We start from the raw sequence: 14,029 nt of genomic DNA on the forward strand, positions 1-14,029 counted from the left end.
TCACCTTCTATTCATAGCTGACTTTTTTGGAAGAGCAGTCTACATTTGTTTTCTCCATGCCCTCACCTCCCATTCATTCCTCGTTTTATACAATCTAGGTCTTGCCCCCCACTCTGCCTAAGCTGTATCTATGACCTCCTCGACGTCCCATCCAACCCAACACTATTCAGTCCTTATGGAGTGGTTTTCAATATGCAAGAACATGCAGACTTCAAGAAGTGTGATGTTTATGTTTCTTCCTCTAAAACTTCCCACTGGGCAGGGAGGACATCCAATTGTAGCCATGATTAGGGTTCCCAGGTTTTGGGTTATGCAAGAATCAAGAGGGTTTTAGACATCCCAGAACACTGGGGGATGGGGTATTTGGTTCATAAGAGCCCAAGACCACTTTCCTTGGGGATGAGTGTCACCCCTCCTTCTCTTTGTAGCTGGGCACAGCAGTTGCTATCTAGACTAAAAACTGGGTATCTTCCTAGGTAGACAATTTACCAGGCACCTGCCCTGGGGGTCCTAGGCAGGAAGGCCTTGGACTCCACTGCTCTCAGAGTCCATGGGCCTGGGTTCATTCCCCTACACTTAAGGACCTTCTTGCTGTCTGAGGCGCCCCAATCACGCCCAATTTTGCAATCTCTTTGGAGCCCCTCCTCTGCTCTCAAACAGTTCAACTTTTTCTGAGCCTCTAGAGGGGCTAAGGAATGCTTGATCTCCACACTCAAAATCCCCGCTTGGACAGTCAATAGGCAAAAATATCTCCCACCGACACATACTCCTGAGTCAAAGCCTCAGTAGAGATGCTGTGGCACCTGCCTGCCTGAGTCTCTCTGAGACATAGAACAAGCTCCCCTCCTCAAAAGCCTGTCCTCTTTTGAATTCTGTGCACATTCTCTCCAAGTTTCCCTTCTTTACCTGAGGTTAGTCTTTCTCAGTCCTCTTTGCCTCTCTTTCTTTCTTTCTTTCTTTCTTTCTTTCTTTCTTTCTTTCTTTCTTTCTTTCTTTCTTTCTTTCTTTCTTTCTTTCTTTCTTTTTTTATTCTTAAAAGTACCTTGAGGGCCGCCTGGGTGGCTCAGTCAGTGAAGTGTCCAGCTCTTGGTTTCAGCTTGGGTCATGATCTCAGGGTCCTAGGATAGAGCCCTGCATTGGGCTCCTTGCTTAGCAGGGAGTCTACTTGTCTTCCTCTGCCTGCCCCTCTCCCTACCCCCACCCCCTCCCCACTCAGGCTCTCTCTCTCAAATAAAGAAATAAATCTTTAAAAAAAATAAAAACAAAAGTACTTGGAAAGATTATATACTGTTCCTGTACATTTGTAAGCTGATATTTTTAAAATGTTATCCTAAGTCTAAATAGTTGCAAAGAATGAATTTTCCAATATATTGTAACCCTCATTATTTGAAAATGAAACTGTTATATCATTCCCGGGACCCTGGGATCATGACCTGAGCTAAAGGCAGACACTTAACCAACAGAGCCACCCAGGTGCCCCATGTTATATCATTTTTTTAAATAAATCTAATGGAATCTACAGAACATGGTATTTAGTTATAATCCACCATCGTTCATATTTTAAGATATTTGAACAGCCTCTTCTTTAACCTTTGGCATTTTATATGGTTTCTTTCCCCCTTTGATATCATATTTTCCTTCCCATAGAATTTAATCTTAATTATATTTTATACTTTACAGCCTTTCACTGATCACTCTTTCCTCTGGGAAAAAAGTATAAATTAAAATTTGCTGGGTTTCCCATAGCCACTAAGTTAAAATGTTAAATGTTAAAAATTTCTTCTGTGTCGAGTTGCCATTACACTGATTACTGGTACATAGTTGATCAAGACAACATAAATACTATAAATTTGATAAAAATTGAACAGAAGAGTAAACCTTTTCCCCAGTTTTAATGAGATATAATTTACATCCAAAAACTTCACCCCCTTTAGGTGTACATACTGATAAATTTGGACAATTATATTCACTTATACAACCAACACCACAATCAAAATCAAGATATAAAACTTTACTTCAAAGCTTCCCTCTTGCCTCTTTTGAGACAATCCTCAACTGTTATTCCTGACTCTAGGCAACCCATCACTGATCTGCCTTCTGTCACTACAGTTTTGTCCTAAATAAATTTTTATTGGAAATTGCTGTGGTCTGAATGTTTGTGTCTTCCCCAGATTCACATGTTGAAATCCTAATCCCCCATGTGATGGTGTTAGGAGATGGGGCCTTTGGGGTGATTAGGTCAGAAGGGGATTAGTAGCTTTATAAAGAGACACCACAGAGTTCCCTTGCCCTTTCCACCAAGTGAAGACCCAGGGAAAAAATGCCATCTATAAGCCAGGAAGAAGGCTCTTAACATACCAGAGTCTGCCAGCATCTTGATCTCGGACTTTCCAATGCCCAGAACAGTGAGAAGTACATTTCTGTTGTTTATAAGCCACCCAGTGTGGTATTTTGTTATAGCAATATATATATATATATATATATCCCCCCAGTTTCGTCATCTGTTAGTATTACTGGTCTCTAGAATAAGACAAGATTCACCATCAATTCTATTCCTATTTTTCATTTTATAGATGGAAGCTCTGGAAACCTTACTTACAAATAGATGGATGGAAAAGGAAGAAGTTTTCTTAGAGCAATGGCTCTCAAATCTTTGAGCTCCTTTTGAGTTATGCCCCAAATCGGAGCGATCTATAATCACAAACTACTTGTGATGGCTTACCAAGAGACAGGTCAGTAAGGTCTGATGTCAATTCTTCTGCGTGCAGAGCTGGAGACCACCAGCTGGAAGGGTCTGCTACTTGGCCACCAGAGTCATGTGCTTTCTCAGAACCAGTACCAGTATTTCCAGTTGTCCCTTTGTTTGCTGCCCTAGAGGTTTTCCCCATCCAGGGTAATGCAACACGGTGCGATGAAGGGTGTGCCTTTCTTTGGGAAAGGGGAAGAAAGGCTGGCATGAAAGGATTAGAGGGGAGATGCTGTCTCCCATCCCCCATCCCATCACAGGTCAGCTCTGAAATGGAGCAAGTAAGGAAAGATTGGAAATTGAAGCTGAGGATCTAGAAATGGACTCTCTTAAAACACCTATGTACACGTACCCCTCCAAAAGTCTTCACAAGGAGTGCTTTCTCCCAGTTAAAGACCTCTGCCTTAAACAGCTAGCATGAGTTTGGGTTTGGTCCCTGCTCATCCTCACCTCTTTTGGTTCTATACACTCTCCTCTTCATGGAACCTAAGCTGCACCCATGACTTTCCCACCACAGAGGGGCTGGTCACTCCCCCGCTTAGACCCCTGGCCTGAGTCTAAGAACCAGGTATCCAACTGGCTGTTCTCACTTTCCACTCTCCTGACTTAGGTTTGACATGCTTTCTCATATGTACAAAATTATCCTGTCCCAGATTTAGGAAAAAAATATTCAACTCCCATAAACTGAATTGGAAACAAAGTAGTTAGCATTTTTCTGCCACTATTTCTCTCACTATTCATGAGCACTTTCATCTCTATACATGTGTATATAGTATAAAGTATATAAAGTATATATGCGACTCTGTACAGTAAGTGCTTATATTTTACAGATGAGGAGGCTAAGACTCTGACAGGTAGTGAGAAGTCAATTACCTTCAGAAAGACATGCAAGAAATACAATTTATTCTCTGCCTTGACGAAGTTGGAGAGAAGTTACTTAAATAAAGATAGGAAAAATCAACACCAACCTGCATGCAGTAGGAGTCAAACTACTGTTCAAGGAGATGACACAGAGGATAGTTTTCCCCTACTTTTAATAGAAAGTAGAATAGATTCACAATCTACATAAAGGCACTGTATCTCATCTCCTTATGGAAATGGGAAAAAATTAAGATTTGTTGACTGGGAAATAAATTAATTAACCCACAGTACCTAAGACCCAAAAGGATTTGATGAACAAACACTGTGGGTTTAAGGATTGTCCCTTCAGCCAGAAACAGGAGGTGAAATGTGTCACTTCCTTGCCTTCCTTCCAACAATTTAATTCCATACAAAAGAAAAAAAGTAGTTCAACCATTCTCCTGTGGATTGTGTTTTTGACATAGTCCTTCACTGAATGTACATTTCCTGTCCTGAGTGAGGTGTTTGTGGATTGTGGGGAGAAAAAAACCCAATGTCTTACTCTCTTGCAGAAGTGTTGTTTATAACAAACCCCAGGCAAAAAGGTCATCTTGGGAGTCTGGGTTCTCAGACAACCCAAAATACACACATCTTATATTTTCTTAAATGATGGTCAAGAAGCGATCAATCAAATCGTTTAAAGTCTTCTTCCTTCATCTTTTTTTTTTCTCTTTAATTGTTTCCATCCCTCTCATCTTCAGGTCTTATTTATCATTTGTACTGTTTATCTGTGTTGTCTTATCTTCATGCATAAATCAAAACTTCCAGTTTCCCTTAGTCACGTTTATTACTCTCCTCTTCACCTTCATTGTTTGTATGTTTTTGGACTTTGGAGACATCACTCCAAGCTTTTGTTGATTGATAATGAATGAGACCTACTCAATTACCACATGCTTTATCTGGCAAAAGCCTGCGAAGGTAAAAATGCAGCCAGCCCATGCACAAGGGGAGCTGTGCTTTGAGTAAAGGAATGGATACAATCCTACACATTTCAAAGCTGGAGGGATCATGCCAGTGTGAGGAAGGGCCTGAGTTCCACACTGGGGGTGTGTCTCAGTCCTTTCTGATGGCTACAATAAAAATACCATGGACTGTGTGACTTAAACAACAAACATCTCTTTCTCACAGTTCTGGAGGCTGGCAAGTTCAAGGTCAAGGCAGTGACAGATTTAGGGTCCGGGGAAGGCCCACTTCCTGGTTCACAGACAACTGTCTTCTCACTGTGCCCGCTTATGGCAGAAGGGGCAAGGGAGCTCTCCAGGGTCCTTTTATAAGGGTACTAACCCCATTCCTGAGGACTCCCCCCGCCTCATGACCCAATCATTTCTCAAAGTCCTCACTTCCAAATACCATCACCTTGTGGATTAGGTTTCAATGTAAGAATTTTGTAGGGGGCACAAACATTCATCTGTGGGAAGGTAGGACAAGTCTTCACTGAGCAGGGCTGTTCCACAGACTGCAGGACATCCAGCACCCTTGACCCTGCTTATAAAAAGCCAGCAGCATCCTGTATTAGTTACCTATTGCTGTACAACAACTTTAAACTTAGCATCTTAAAACAATGATCTTTTATTATCCCGGTTTCTAAAGGTCGGGAATCTGGGAGCAGCTTAGCTGGGTGGTTCAGTCTCAGGGTCTTCAAAAGCCTGCACTCCAGGTATCAGCTGGGGCTGCTGTCATCTGAGACCTGATTGGGTATGGAGGGCCTGCTTCCAAGTTCGCTCACATGGCTGGTCTGCAACAGGCTTCAGGTCCTTACCACATGGGCAACTCCATAGAGCTGTTCGCAATGAGGCTTTTGATAGAGCAAGTGGTGAGCGAGAGTCAGAGAGGGAAGCTGCAACACCTCTTCTAACCTTTGGAAGTGGCTGACCTTCACTTCTGTGGCATCCTCTTGGTCATGTAGACCAACCTTGCTGCACCATGGGAGGTACCACAAAGCGGTGTGAACACCAGAAGCAGGGATCACTGGAGGCCATCTTGGAAAATGGCTACCATATACAGAATATGTCCAATGGCTACCAATAACAGAAATGTCCTACACATATTCCCAACCACCTTCCTCTCCCCAACTAAAGGATAATCACCTCACTTGATGGCAAAGAAACAGAAGAAAAGCAGAGGCAATGACTTGCTTAGATGACTCATTAGCAACTCCCCTGCACCCTCCTGCCTCTCGGTAAATGTGTTTGTGGATAATCTCTGGGAATCATTTATGTTTTAGCTGTACTCCTCAGGGAAAAGGAAATTCTGATGATTATCACATATTTAGGTTAATGGCAGATTTTTTCCCCCCTTGCCTGGGAATTCTAGTATCTCTTCATCTTGGACAAAGTAAGCTTATAATTAAAAATTCCTCTCTGATTTTCTCAAATGCGGTAAGACTCAGCCTGGTACTATAGTTTTTAATATTTTCCCAACATGAATTAAATATTTGGTGGTGGGGGGGTGCCTGGCTGGCTCAGTTAGTAGAGCGTGTGACTCTTGATCTTGGGGTTGTGAGTTCGAACCCCACATTGGGTGTAGAGATTACTTACTTACAAAAATAAAATAAAGTAGAATGAAATATACATATATTTATATTATATAGTTGTATTATATATAATTTATTATAGTTATATTTTATGTTTTTATATATTTGCATTATATTTATTATTATATATTTATATATTTTATATATATATTAATATAAATATACAAATATTCTAAATGCCAAAGAACTGTTCATCTTGCAAAGAGCTCTTTAATTGGGATGGGAGGAGTTAGGAGGATATGAATAATGGTGCTAAGGTTACTAATGCTGCTGATGACCAGCCCAGAGCTTTCGAGACATCATCTCATTTAATCCTCATACCAATCCAGAGGAGGTGGGCATTATTATTCCTAATCTAACCTAACCTAAGCCAAGTTAGGAAACCAGTGCTCAAAAAGATCAAACAATAGCTAAGTGATGGCGAGGATGGGAGCCAGGTCTGCTTGAACCGAACCTCTGCTACTACGTGATTAGGACTGAATTCTTTAGACTAATGATAACAACAAAGAATAGAAATTAGTTCTTTAAGAAGGACCATAAAGAGAAGCTCCAAAGAAGACCAAAAGCATTATAATCCTCAAAGACAAAAGAAATAATCATTTTAATCCCCAGAAATAGACTGTGTACCAAAGATTTACCCAAATTGGTAATAAATTTATTTAAAAAACTGTGATTAATGCCGGGTTTTTGGACACTTTGGAACAGGTGCAACTATCTTGACACAAATACGGTGGGACATTACAATGCGGGTCAAACATCAGAACGGGCAATAATCTGGATAGGTAAAGTCTGTGTAGCCCGAGGTGCTAACACTCACCCTTTGCTCGGTTGGTTTGATTGACACAGCCCTCTCTATGGTCAAACCCATCATACCTCTGAGCCTTACTTACCTCATCTGCCACCATTTTGAGTTCCACATTTATTCTAGACCTGCTCAATGCCTACAACCGACAGTAACTACTATTAGTGAACACCAACTGTGTAGCAGGCACAGCTTTCGGCATTTCAGCTACAAGACCTCATTTATTATTTTTTTTATTTTTAAAGATTTATTTATTTATTTTAGAGGGAGAAGAAGAGAGCAAGCTCACACATGCGTGAGTAGGAGGAGGGGCAGAAGGAGAGGGAGAGAGAGTCCCAAGCAGACTCTGAGCTAAGCCCAGAGCCCAACACAGGGCTCAATCCCATGACCTTGAGATCACGACCAGAGCTGAAACCAAAGTTGGTCATTTAATCCACTGAGCCACCCAGGTGCTCCTACAAGACCTCATTTAATCATTGTAACACTACTCTACAGATGAGAAAAACCAAGTAACTAAATAACTTTCCAGTGTCAAAGTTAGTGAGAGCATCAATCAAAATCAGAGTTGTCTCACTCCCAAACCTATGCTCCTTGTTACCACATCACACTGCTTCCCAAAAGCCTTTGACATGGAAAGGTTGGTATATACATCCTTTTGACAGTATGGACACCTTTTTTGAGCAACGGTGAATTAGAATTTCTTCTCCCTTGCATGCTTCCCTCCACCCCCAATTTTACTTGACTATATATCTTTAGATCTTTTCTTTATATGGTTAAGTATTTGCAGGCTATTTAAAGCCAGGCTATCAAGGTGAAAGGTATTGTACCAGTTCAATGGGGAACAAATGGTGGGAAAACTGAGTCATCAAAATACACTTGATGGTATAAGCACATAGAACTCAGAAGTGTGCATCCCAGCATCCAGCTCCATATTCACACTGTGAGCCACAAGGAATAAGGATTGTGTGATGAGAACACACACCAACTTACCACACATCATTAATGTGCATAGTGAACAATCAATGTATACACTTTGTCAAATGATACTTTTGTCATCACATTTGAGATCCACATTAGACTGTCCCTTCTAAATAACAGGAAAGGGTTGTAAAACAAACTTTGTTAAAGAGAAAACTCCATCAATAAATAAGTTTAAAAAGAGAAGAACTATCAACACAAATCATGACAATTACTCAAATAGCAGGTGGTATGGTCAAAATCAAAATAACCAAACCAACAAGTGAAACCTTGACCACATAGATTGTTCTACTATTAACACCAATAGCAAAAATTTTATTTCAGCAAGACAATTCCATCTGTCATCCTGAATGTTAATTTCTACTTGATGAGTTTTATAGTTTTGCTAGCATCTAGTATGTTTTGATTTTATAATTGTGTAAGAGCTATAAGCATAGGTGTATATCCAGTTTTCAATATTTAAGAGTATTATCAAAAAGCTTTCCACTGTAAGTGACAAAAACCCAAATCAACTTGGCTGTGCTCATCCCTCACAGCCCTTATCCCAACTGCAATCAGAATTTTGGTTCAAGACTTTACAGCAGTCTCCTCACCTATACCTCACAACACAATACGGGTATCACCCACCATTCTGCCCTTGGTTCACTTCTCTTCTCCTTCTACACCCTTTCTTTTGGTGGGAGCTCGTTCACTCACGCAGCCACAAAGATTGTGAAATGACTTCATCATCTCTACATTGCAATGCATCATCTCTTCAAACCCACACTTCTCACTGCCCGGCAGAGGCCTCTGCCTCCCATTTAATGTTACAAATGCCGATAAGCTCTCTCCCTTGTCTTGGTCTCTCACTCTCCTCTTTTTTTTTTTCTAAGTAAGATATTTTAACTGTAACCAGTTAATACCATTGTCTCTCTCCTCTTAGATTTTCTCTCCCTCATACTTTCCCTTGCACAGACAGCACTGGAATGGCTATGACATTTTGGTCTCCAGCTAAGGAGCAATGGAGTCAGGGGACACGTGGGTGGCTCAGTCAGTTAAGTGTCTGCCTTCGGCTCAGGTCATGATCTCAGGGTCCTGGAATTGAGCCCTGTGTCACGCTCCCCGCTCAGCGGGAGTCTGCCTCTCCTTCTTCCTCTGCCCCTCCCCCTGCTCGTGCTCATGCTCTCTCTCTCTCTCTCAAATAAATAAATAAAATCTTAAAAAAAAAAAAAAGGGAGGAGTCAGGGATGCCAGGGCTTGGCGGGGTAGATCTGCGTGATTCATAATCAGCTGGGTGTATGGTTATTGCTAACCATCCTAGTGTGGGGGTGGCTTGCAGGGATATCCCTGCTGCCCATTAGGCTGATTAACCCAGAAGGCATGTCATGATATGAACGTGTCCTACTCTACCCAGCCCTGAAACGATATAGGGAGTGAAGAGGAAAAATAAGTTTGAAATGTGCAGTTGGAAGCCCACTCAGAATAGAAATGCTCTCCTGTCAGGAGTACTCAAGAATGCAGCTGAGATGATTTTATCATTTTAGAGGCACTGATTTTTTTTCTTTTTGATGGAAATTGTGTGAAATAGAATGATCATAAATTCTGTATTTATAGGACACAAATTATAACAAGACTACAGACAGCAAGAACATTTATAAGAGATCATATATATCTTAGAAATCTGTGTTTCCAGAATTAAAATCCTAAAATAAAATATAATGAGATAATCTACAAAATAAATCTATGAAATAATGTTTGTCTCATACATTATCTTATTCAATCTCTGTTGCATAAGTAGAGAAGGCATATTTTCTCCAATTTTCAAATAAGACCCCCCAAAAAGTTGTCCAAGTCTGCACAGGCATCTGAACACAGAAGGAACCTCAGCCCCTGGCCAGCTGGTCTACCAATACCAGTCTCGGCTCTTCTCGTTAGTCCACACTGGGGACGGTGCCCATCACACACTGCTGTCTGCTGTCAGCTCTGCTCCACTCACCATGACTGATGATGCCAGGCACACAGATCGGAGACACACGTGAATTATGTTAATGTACCTGGTGGCACGTCTGTCCCTTCAGGGTCCTGCCAATCAAGCTAGAGAGCCTTTCTGCCCTTGCTGTGCTAGGAACTATGCTCCTCTTTGATACGTGACTTTAGCTAGGAAAACTTTTCTCCTTAGCTTATTTTTAAAAACGTCTGTCCCTACAGAAAAATGAAAAAAATAGTACCATAGCTATATACTCTTGGCCCACATTCAAACAATTGTTAATATTTTGCTACATTTGCCCTCTCTATCCCTCTCCCCACTTCTCTCTCTCTCTCTCTCTCTCTCTCTCTCTCTCGGAATCTCTCCCTCTCCTCCTCTCTCTTTCCCTCCTCCCTTCCCTTTCATCTGAAACCAAGTTGCAGACGTCAGGGCATTTCACTCTAAACTTGTTGGCATGTATCTTCAAGAAACAAAGACATTCTCCTACATGATCATTACACCCAAGAAATTTAACACTGATGCCTAGTATTATCTGCAGTCCAAAATCCCAGTCTCCTGAGTTGTCCCCTGAAAGTCTTCCTTAGCTCCTTTTCAATCTGGGTCGTCAAAAGTCACGTGATTCACTTTAGGTTCTCATGTTTCTTTATCCTCCTTTTATCCAGAACAGCCCTGGGGTGCTTTTTTTTTTTCTTTTTTTCTTTTCTTCTCTTTTTTCATTTTGTAAGGGTTCAAGCCAGTTGCCTTGTCTGATTGATTGCTTTCTCATGATCAGATTCCTATAATGTCTTGGGCAAAATACTACATAGTATTCATATCAAGAGACACACGATTAACATATTCTCATTGTCAGCCATGCAGAATTGGTCATTTGGTAAAGGCAGTTTCTGCCAGATCTCTCTATTGTGAAAACATCTTTCCCCATCTGTAACTAATAAGTAACCTCTGGGGTAATAAAGGCAGACATCAATTGTGTGCATATCCTTTTCCTCAACAATCTTTAATTCAACGGCTTTAGCATCATTGTTACATTGGGGACTGCAACGAATGGTAGTTTCCCTAATTCTATCATTTTTTTTTTTTTTTTTAAGATTTTTTATTTGTTTATTCAACAGAGATAGAGACAGCCAGCGAGATAGGGAACACAAGCAGGGGTGAGTGGGAGAGGAAGAAGCAGGCTCATAGCAGAGGAGCCCGATGTGGGGCTCGATCCCATGATGCCGGGATCACGCCCTGAGCCGAAGGCAGACACTTAACGACTGTGCCACCCAGGCGCCCCCCTAATTCTATCATTCTGTCTACATGTATTAGCAGACATTCTTCCTAAAATTTTCCTTCCCTTGCATACACATCTTTTTAGTATCACTATAAACTCATGGCTTCTTTTCTGGTTTCATGTTTTAGAACCCACTGCCATTATTATTGTTCTTTGGTTCTCAAATTGTCCCAAATTTAACCAGCAGGAGCCCCTTCAAGCTGACTCCTCTGAACTTTTAACACATCTTCCATAATCAGGCTCAACATCTCAGGCGTGTGACTTGGGTGGTTGCCCCAGACCTTGCTCTTAGGAAAGCCACCTGCGTGCCTCACTGCTCTGCTATTGTTAGTCTGACGTTCCTGGTCATTTTTCAACAAGGGGCCTGCATTTTCATTTTGCACTGGGCCCTGCAAATTACATACCTGGTCCCGCCCACTGGTCTTTGAGACTTTCTGGCTTTCTGGACAAGATGTTCCAAATACATTGTACTTTCCCTGTCCCTAATCTGGAATCAACCAATTTATCCAAGCAGACTTGTTCCTTTTAAAGGGAATGGTATTTAGACACCAAGATCTGAGGACTTAACACGTCCTTTGGTCCAGGAGTGACACTGCTTCAAGTCACTTTCAGCAGTGAGAACTGAAAGAACGTAACAATCCCGTTCCAACCTCGACGCTAAGAGAGACCAAACTCCAGCATGACTTCAAGTAGCTAAGACTACGTGCCTAGGAGGAGCCCAGCCTCTCCCTCATAAGCCTGCCTGGAAAGTTCAGCACTGCCAGGAGAATTCTGTTCATTCCAGCCAACATCTGAGATAGGCTATACTGATACCCTGTCTTAGAGCATTCACTAAAAAGGGCTTAGAATTGTGAATCCTTCCCCCGAAGCTTTGAGATGTATTTGCATCTCCTACAACTCAGGAATGCCTTTCTTGGGGCTCTGGAAGTCATGCCCTTGGAAGGCAGTCAGCAGGCAGGATAGGGCCTCCCTCTCCCAGTCTCTGTGGGAGGAAGAATCCTGATTGTGACCACTGCCAGCTGGCAGGCACAGCCAGCCTAAGTCCCACTGACACTGACCAATCCTTTGTAATTTTTCGCTTGAGCAGCCCTCTACCCCCTCCCCACGGCTTCCTTCTCACTTTAAAACACCAGTTACTCTGTGCAAATCAGAACAGGACTCGATCTTGTCCCTACTGTCAGTAGTTCTTTCTCTTTTCTTTTATTTATTTACAATAATTTATTTTTATGAACATATATTATGTGTTTCACAGGTATACTGTCAGTAGTTCCTGAATAAAATCTGCTTTCACAGCTTTAACTAATGTCCCGCTTTATCTTCGACAGCAGATAGAGCTGGGAAATCGTGAACTCATACCCATCACTCCAGTTCTAATCCAGGAGCACAGCCTTTCTCCATTCCGCGTTACCTCCCTCCTCTGACCTCAAGAGCCGGAGGTGGCCCCACACCGCCAGTGCACTTGCTCATTTGCCGTGCCTTACAACATACAGAGAAGAGTTTCGGCGTGATGACACTGATATTACTACCAACTACAACCCGAATGCATCAGCCTCCTGCAAGCCTGTTTTCCCTCAAACTATAGCCCATTAGTCAGAGCACAGGGTTCCAGAGTTACTGACAATCCTCATCTCTGTGTTGTCATGCCCTCAATTTGCTAAATGCTTAGATACCTTTGTTTCCGTGTATGTTCAACTTTTTTTCTTAATTATCTTTAATTTTTTGAGTATTTAAAGCAGTTACATGGTTCAGCTTCCTTTTGGCCTGAACTGCCATCTTCCAGTAATTCACCAAAATGACCAATACAAGAGGAAAGAGGAGAGGTACCTGTTTTATGCCTTCTAGGCCTTTTAACATTTTTAAAAAGATTTTATTTATTCATTTATTCATTTATATTTATTTATTTATGAGAGAGAGAGAGAGAGAGAGCACACAGAGGCAGAGGGAGAAGCAGGCTCCCCACTGAACAGAGAGCTCGATGTGGGGCTGGATCCTAGGACTCCAGGATCGTGACCTGAGCCGAAGGCAGAGGCTTAACCGACCGAGCCTCCCTGGGGACCCTTCTCTACGCCTTTTAGAAAACATGGAGTTGTTTCTTTGGCCACGTACATGAGTATCTACAAGAAAGGTGATACTGTGGACATCAAGGGAAAGGCACTGTTCAAAAAGGAGTGCCCCAGTGTCACCCAGCATGCTGTTGCTGTTGTCATGAACAAACAAGTTAAAGGCAAGATTCCTGCCATGAGAGTCAGTGTACTTATTGAGCATATTAAGCGTTCAAAGAGCAGAGACGGCTTCCTGAAGCAGGTGAAGGAAAACGATCCAATGGAAGCCAAAGAGAGAGGTACTTGGGCTCAGCTGAAGCGTCCAGCCTGCCCCACGCAGAGAAGCACAGTTTGTGAGAGTCGATGGAAAGAGCCGGAGCTGGCGGAGCCCAGTCCCTGTGAATGCACGGCATGATAAACTTAAAAAAAATAAAAGACCTCAAGCCTGTCAAAATGTTTCCCTTCATGGAGTAGAAGTGCGGTGTCCTCCCTCCCAGTGAAATATTTAAAGCAAAATTTAACTGTGTCCTAAAAGTAAAATAAGATGAAATTAAATTAAATTCAAAATAAAAATAAAATAAGACATTGATGTGGTTCAAAATTCAGAGCTGCGTAAAAAGATCCTCAGAGAAGTTCACTGTCCCTCTCATCCCTCTTCTCTCCATACTGTTCACACCTATGCCCTCCAGGTCGTTTTCCTTTGTTTCTGGTTTCTCTCTCCTGTGCTTCTGGAGAAAACAGCAAACACGCACATACACAATTCTTACCCCCACCTTCTTGTACACAAAT

General features: G+C 41.9%; 1 protein-coding gene across 1 annotated transcript; it reads left to right on the forward strand.

Annotated features, from left to right (window-relative positions):
* Positions 1 to 13,304: 13,304 nt before the first annotated feature.
* On the forward strand, positions 13,305 to 13,655 carry LOC100484882 (60S ribosomal protein L21-like). Its single transcript, XM_034644346.1, has one exon. It carries the CDS (start codon positions 13,305 to 13,307, stop codon positions 13,653 to 13,655), a length of 351 nt encoding a protein of 116 aa, XP_034500237.1.
* The last annotated feature ends 374 nt before the right edge of the window (positions 13,656 to 14,029 follow it).

The sequence above is a fragment of the Ailuropoda melanoleuca genome, chromosome 15, assembly GCF_002007445.2.
Source record: "Ailuropoda melanoleuca isolate Jingjing chromosome 15, ASM200744v2, whole genome shotgun sequence".
Taxonomy (NCBI): domain Eukaryota; kingdom Metazoa; phylum Chordata; class Mammalia; order Carnivora; family Ursidae; genus Ailuropoda; species Ailuropoda melanoleuca.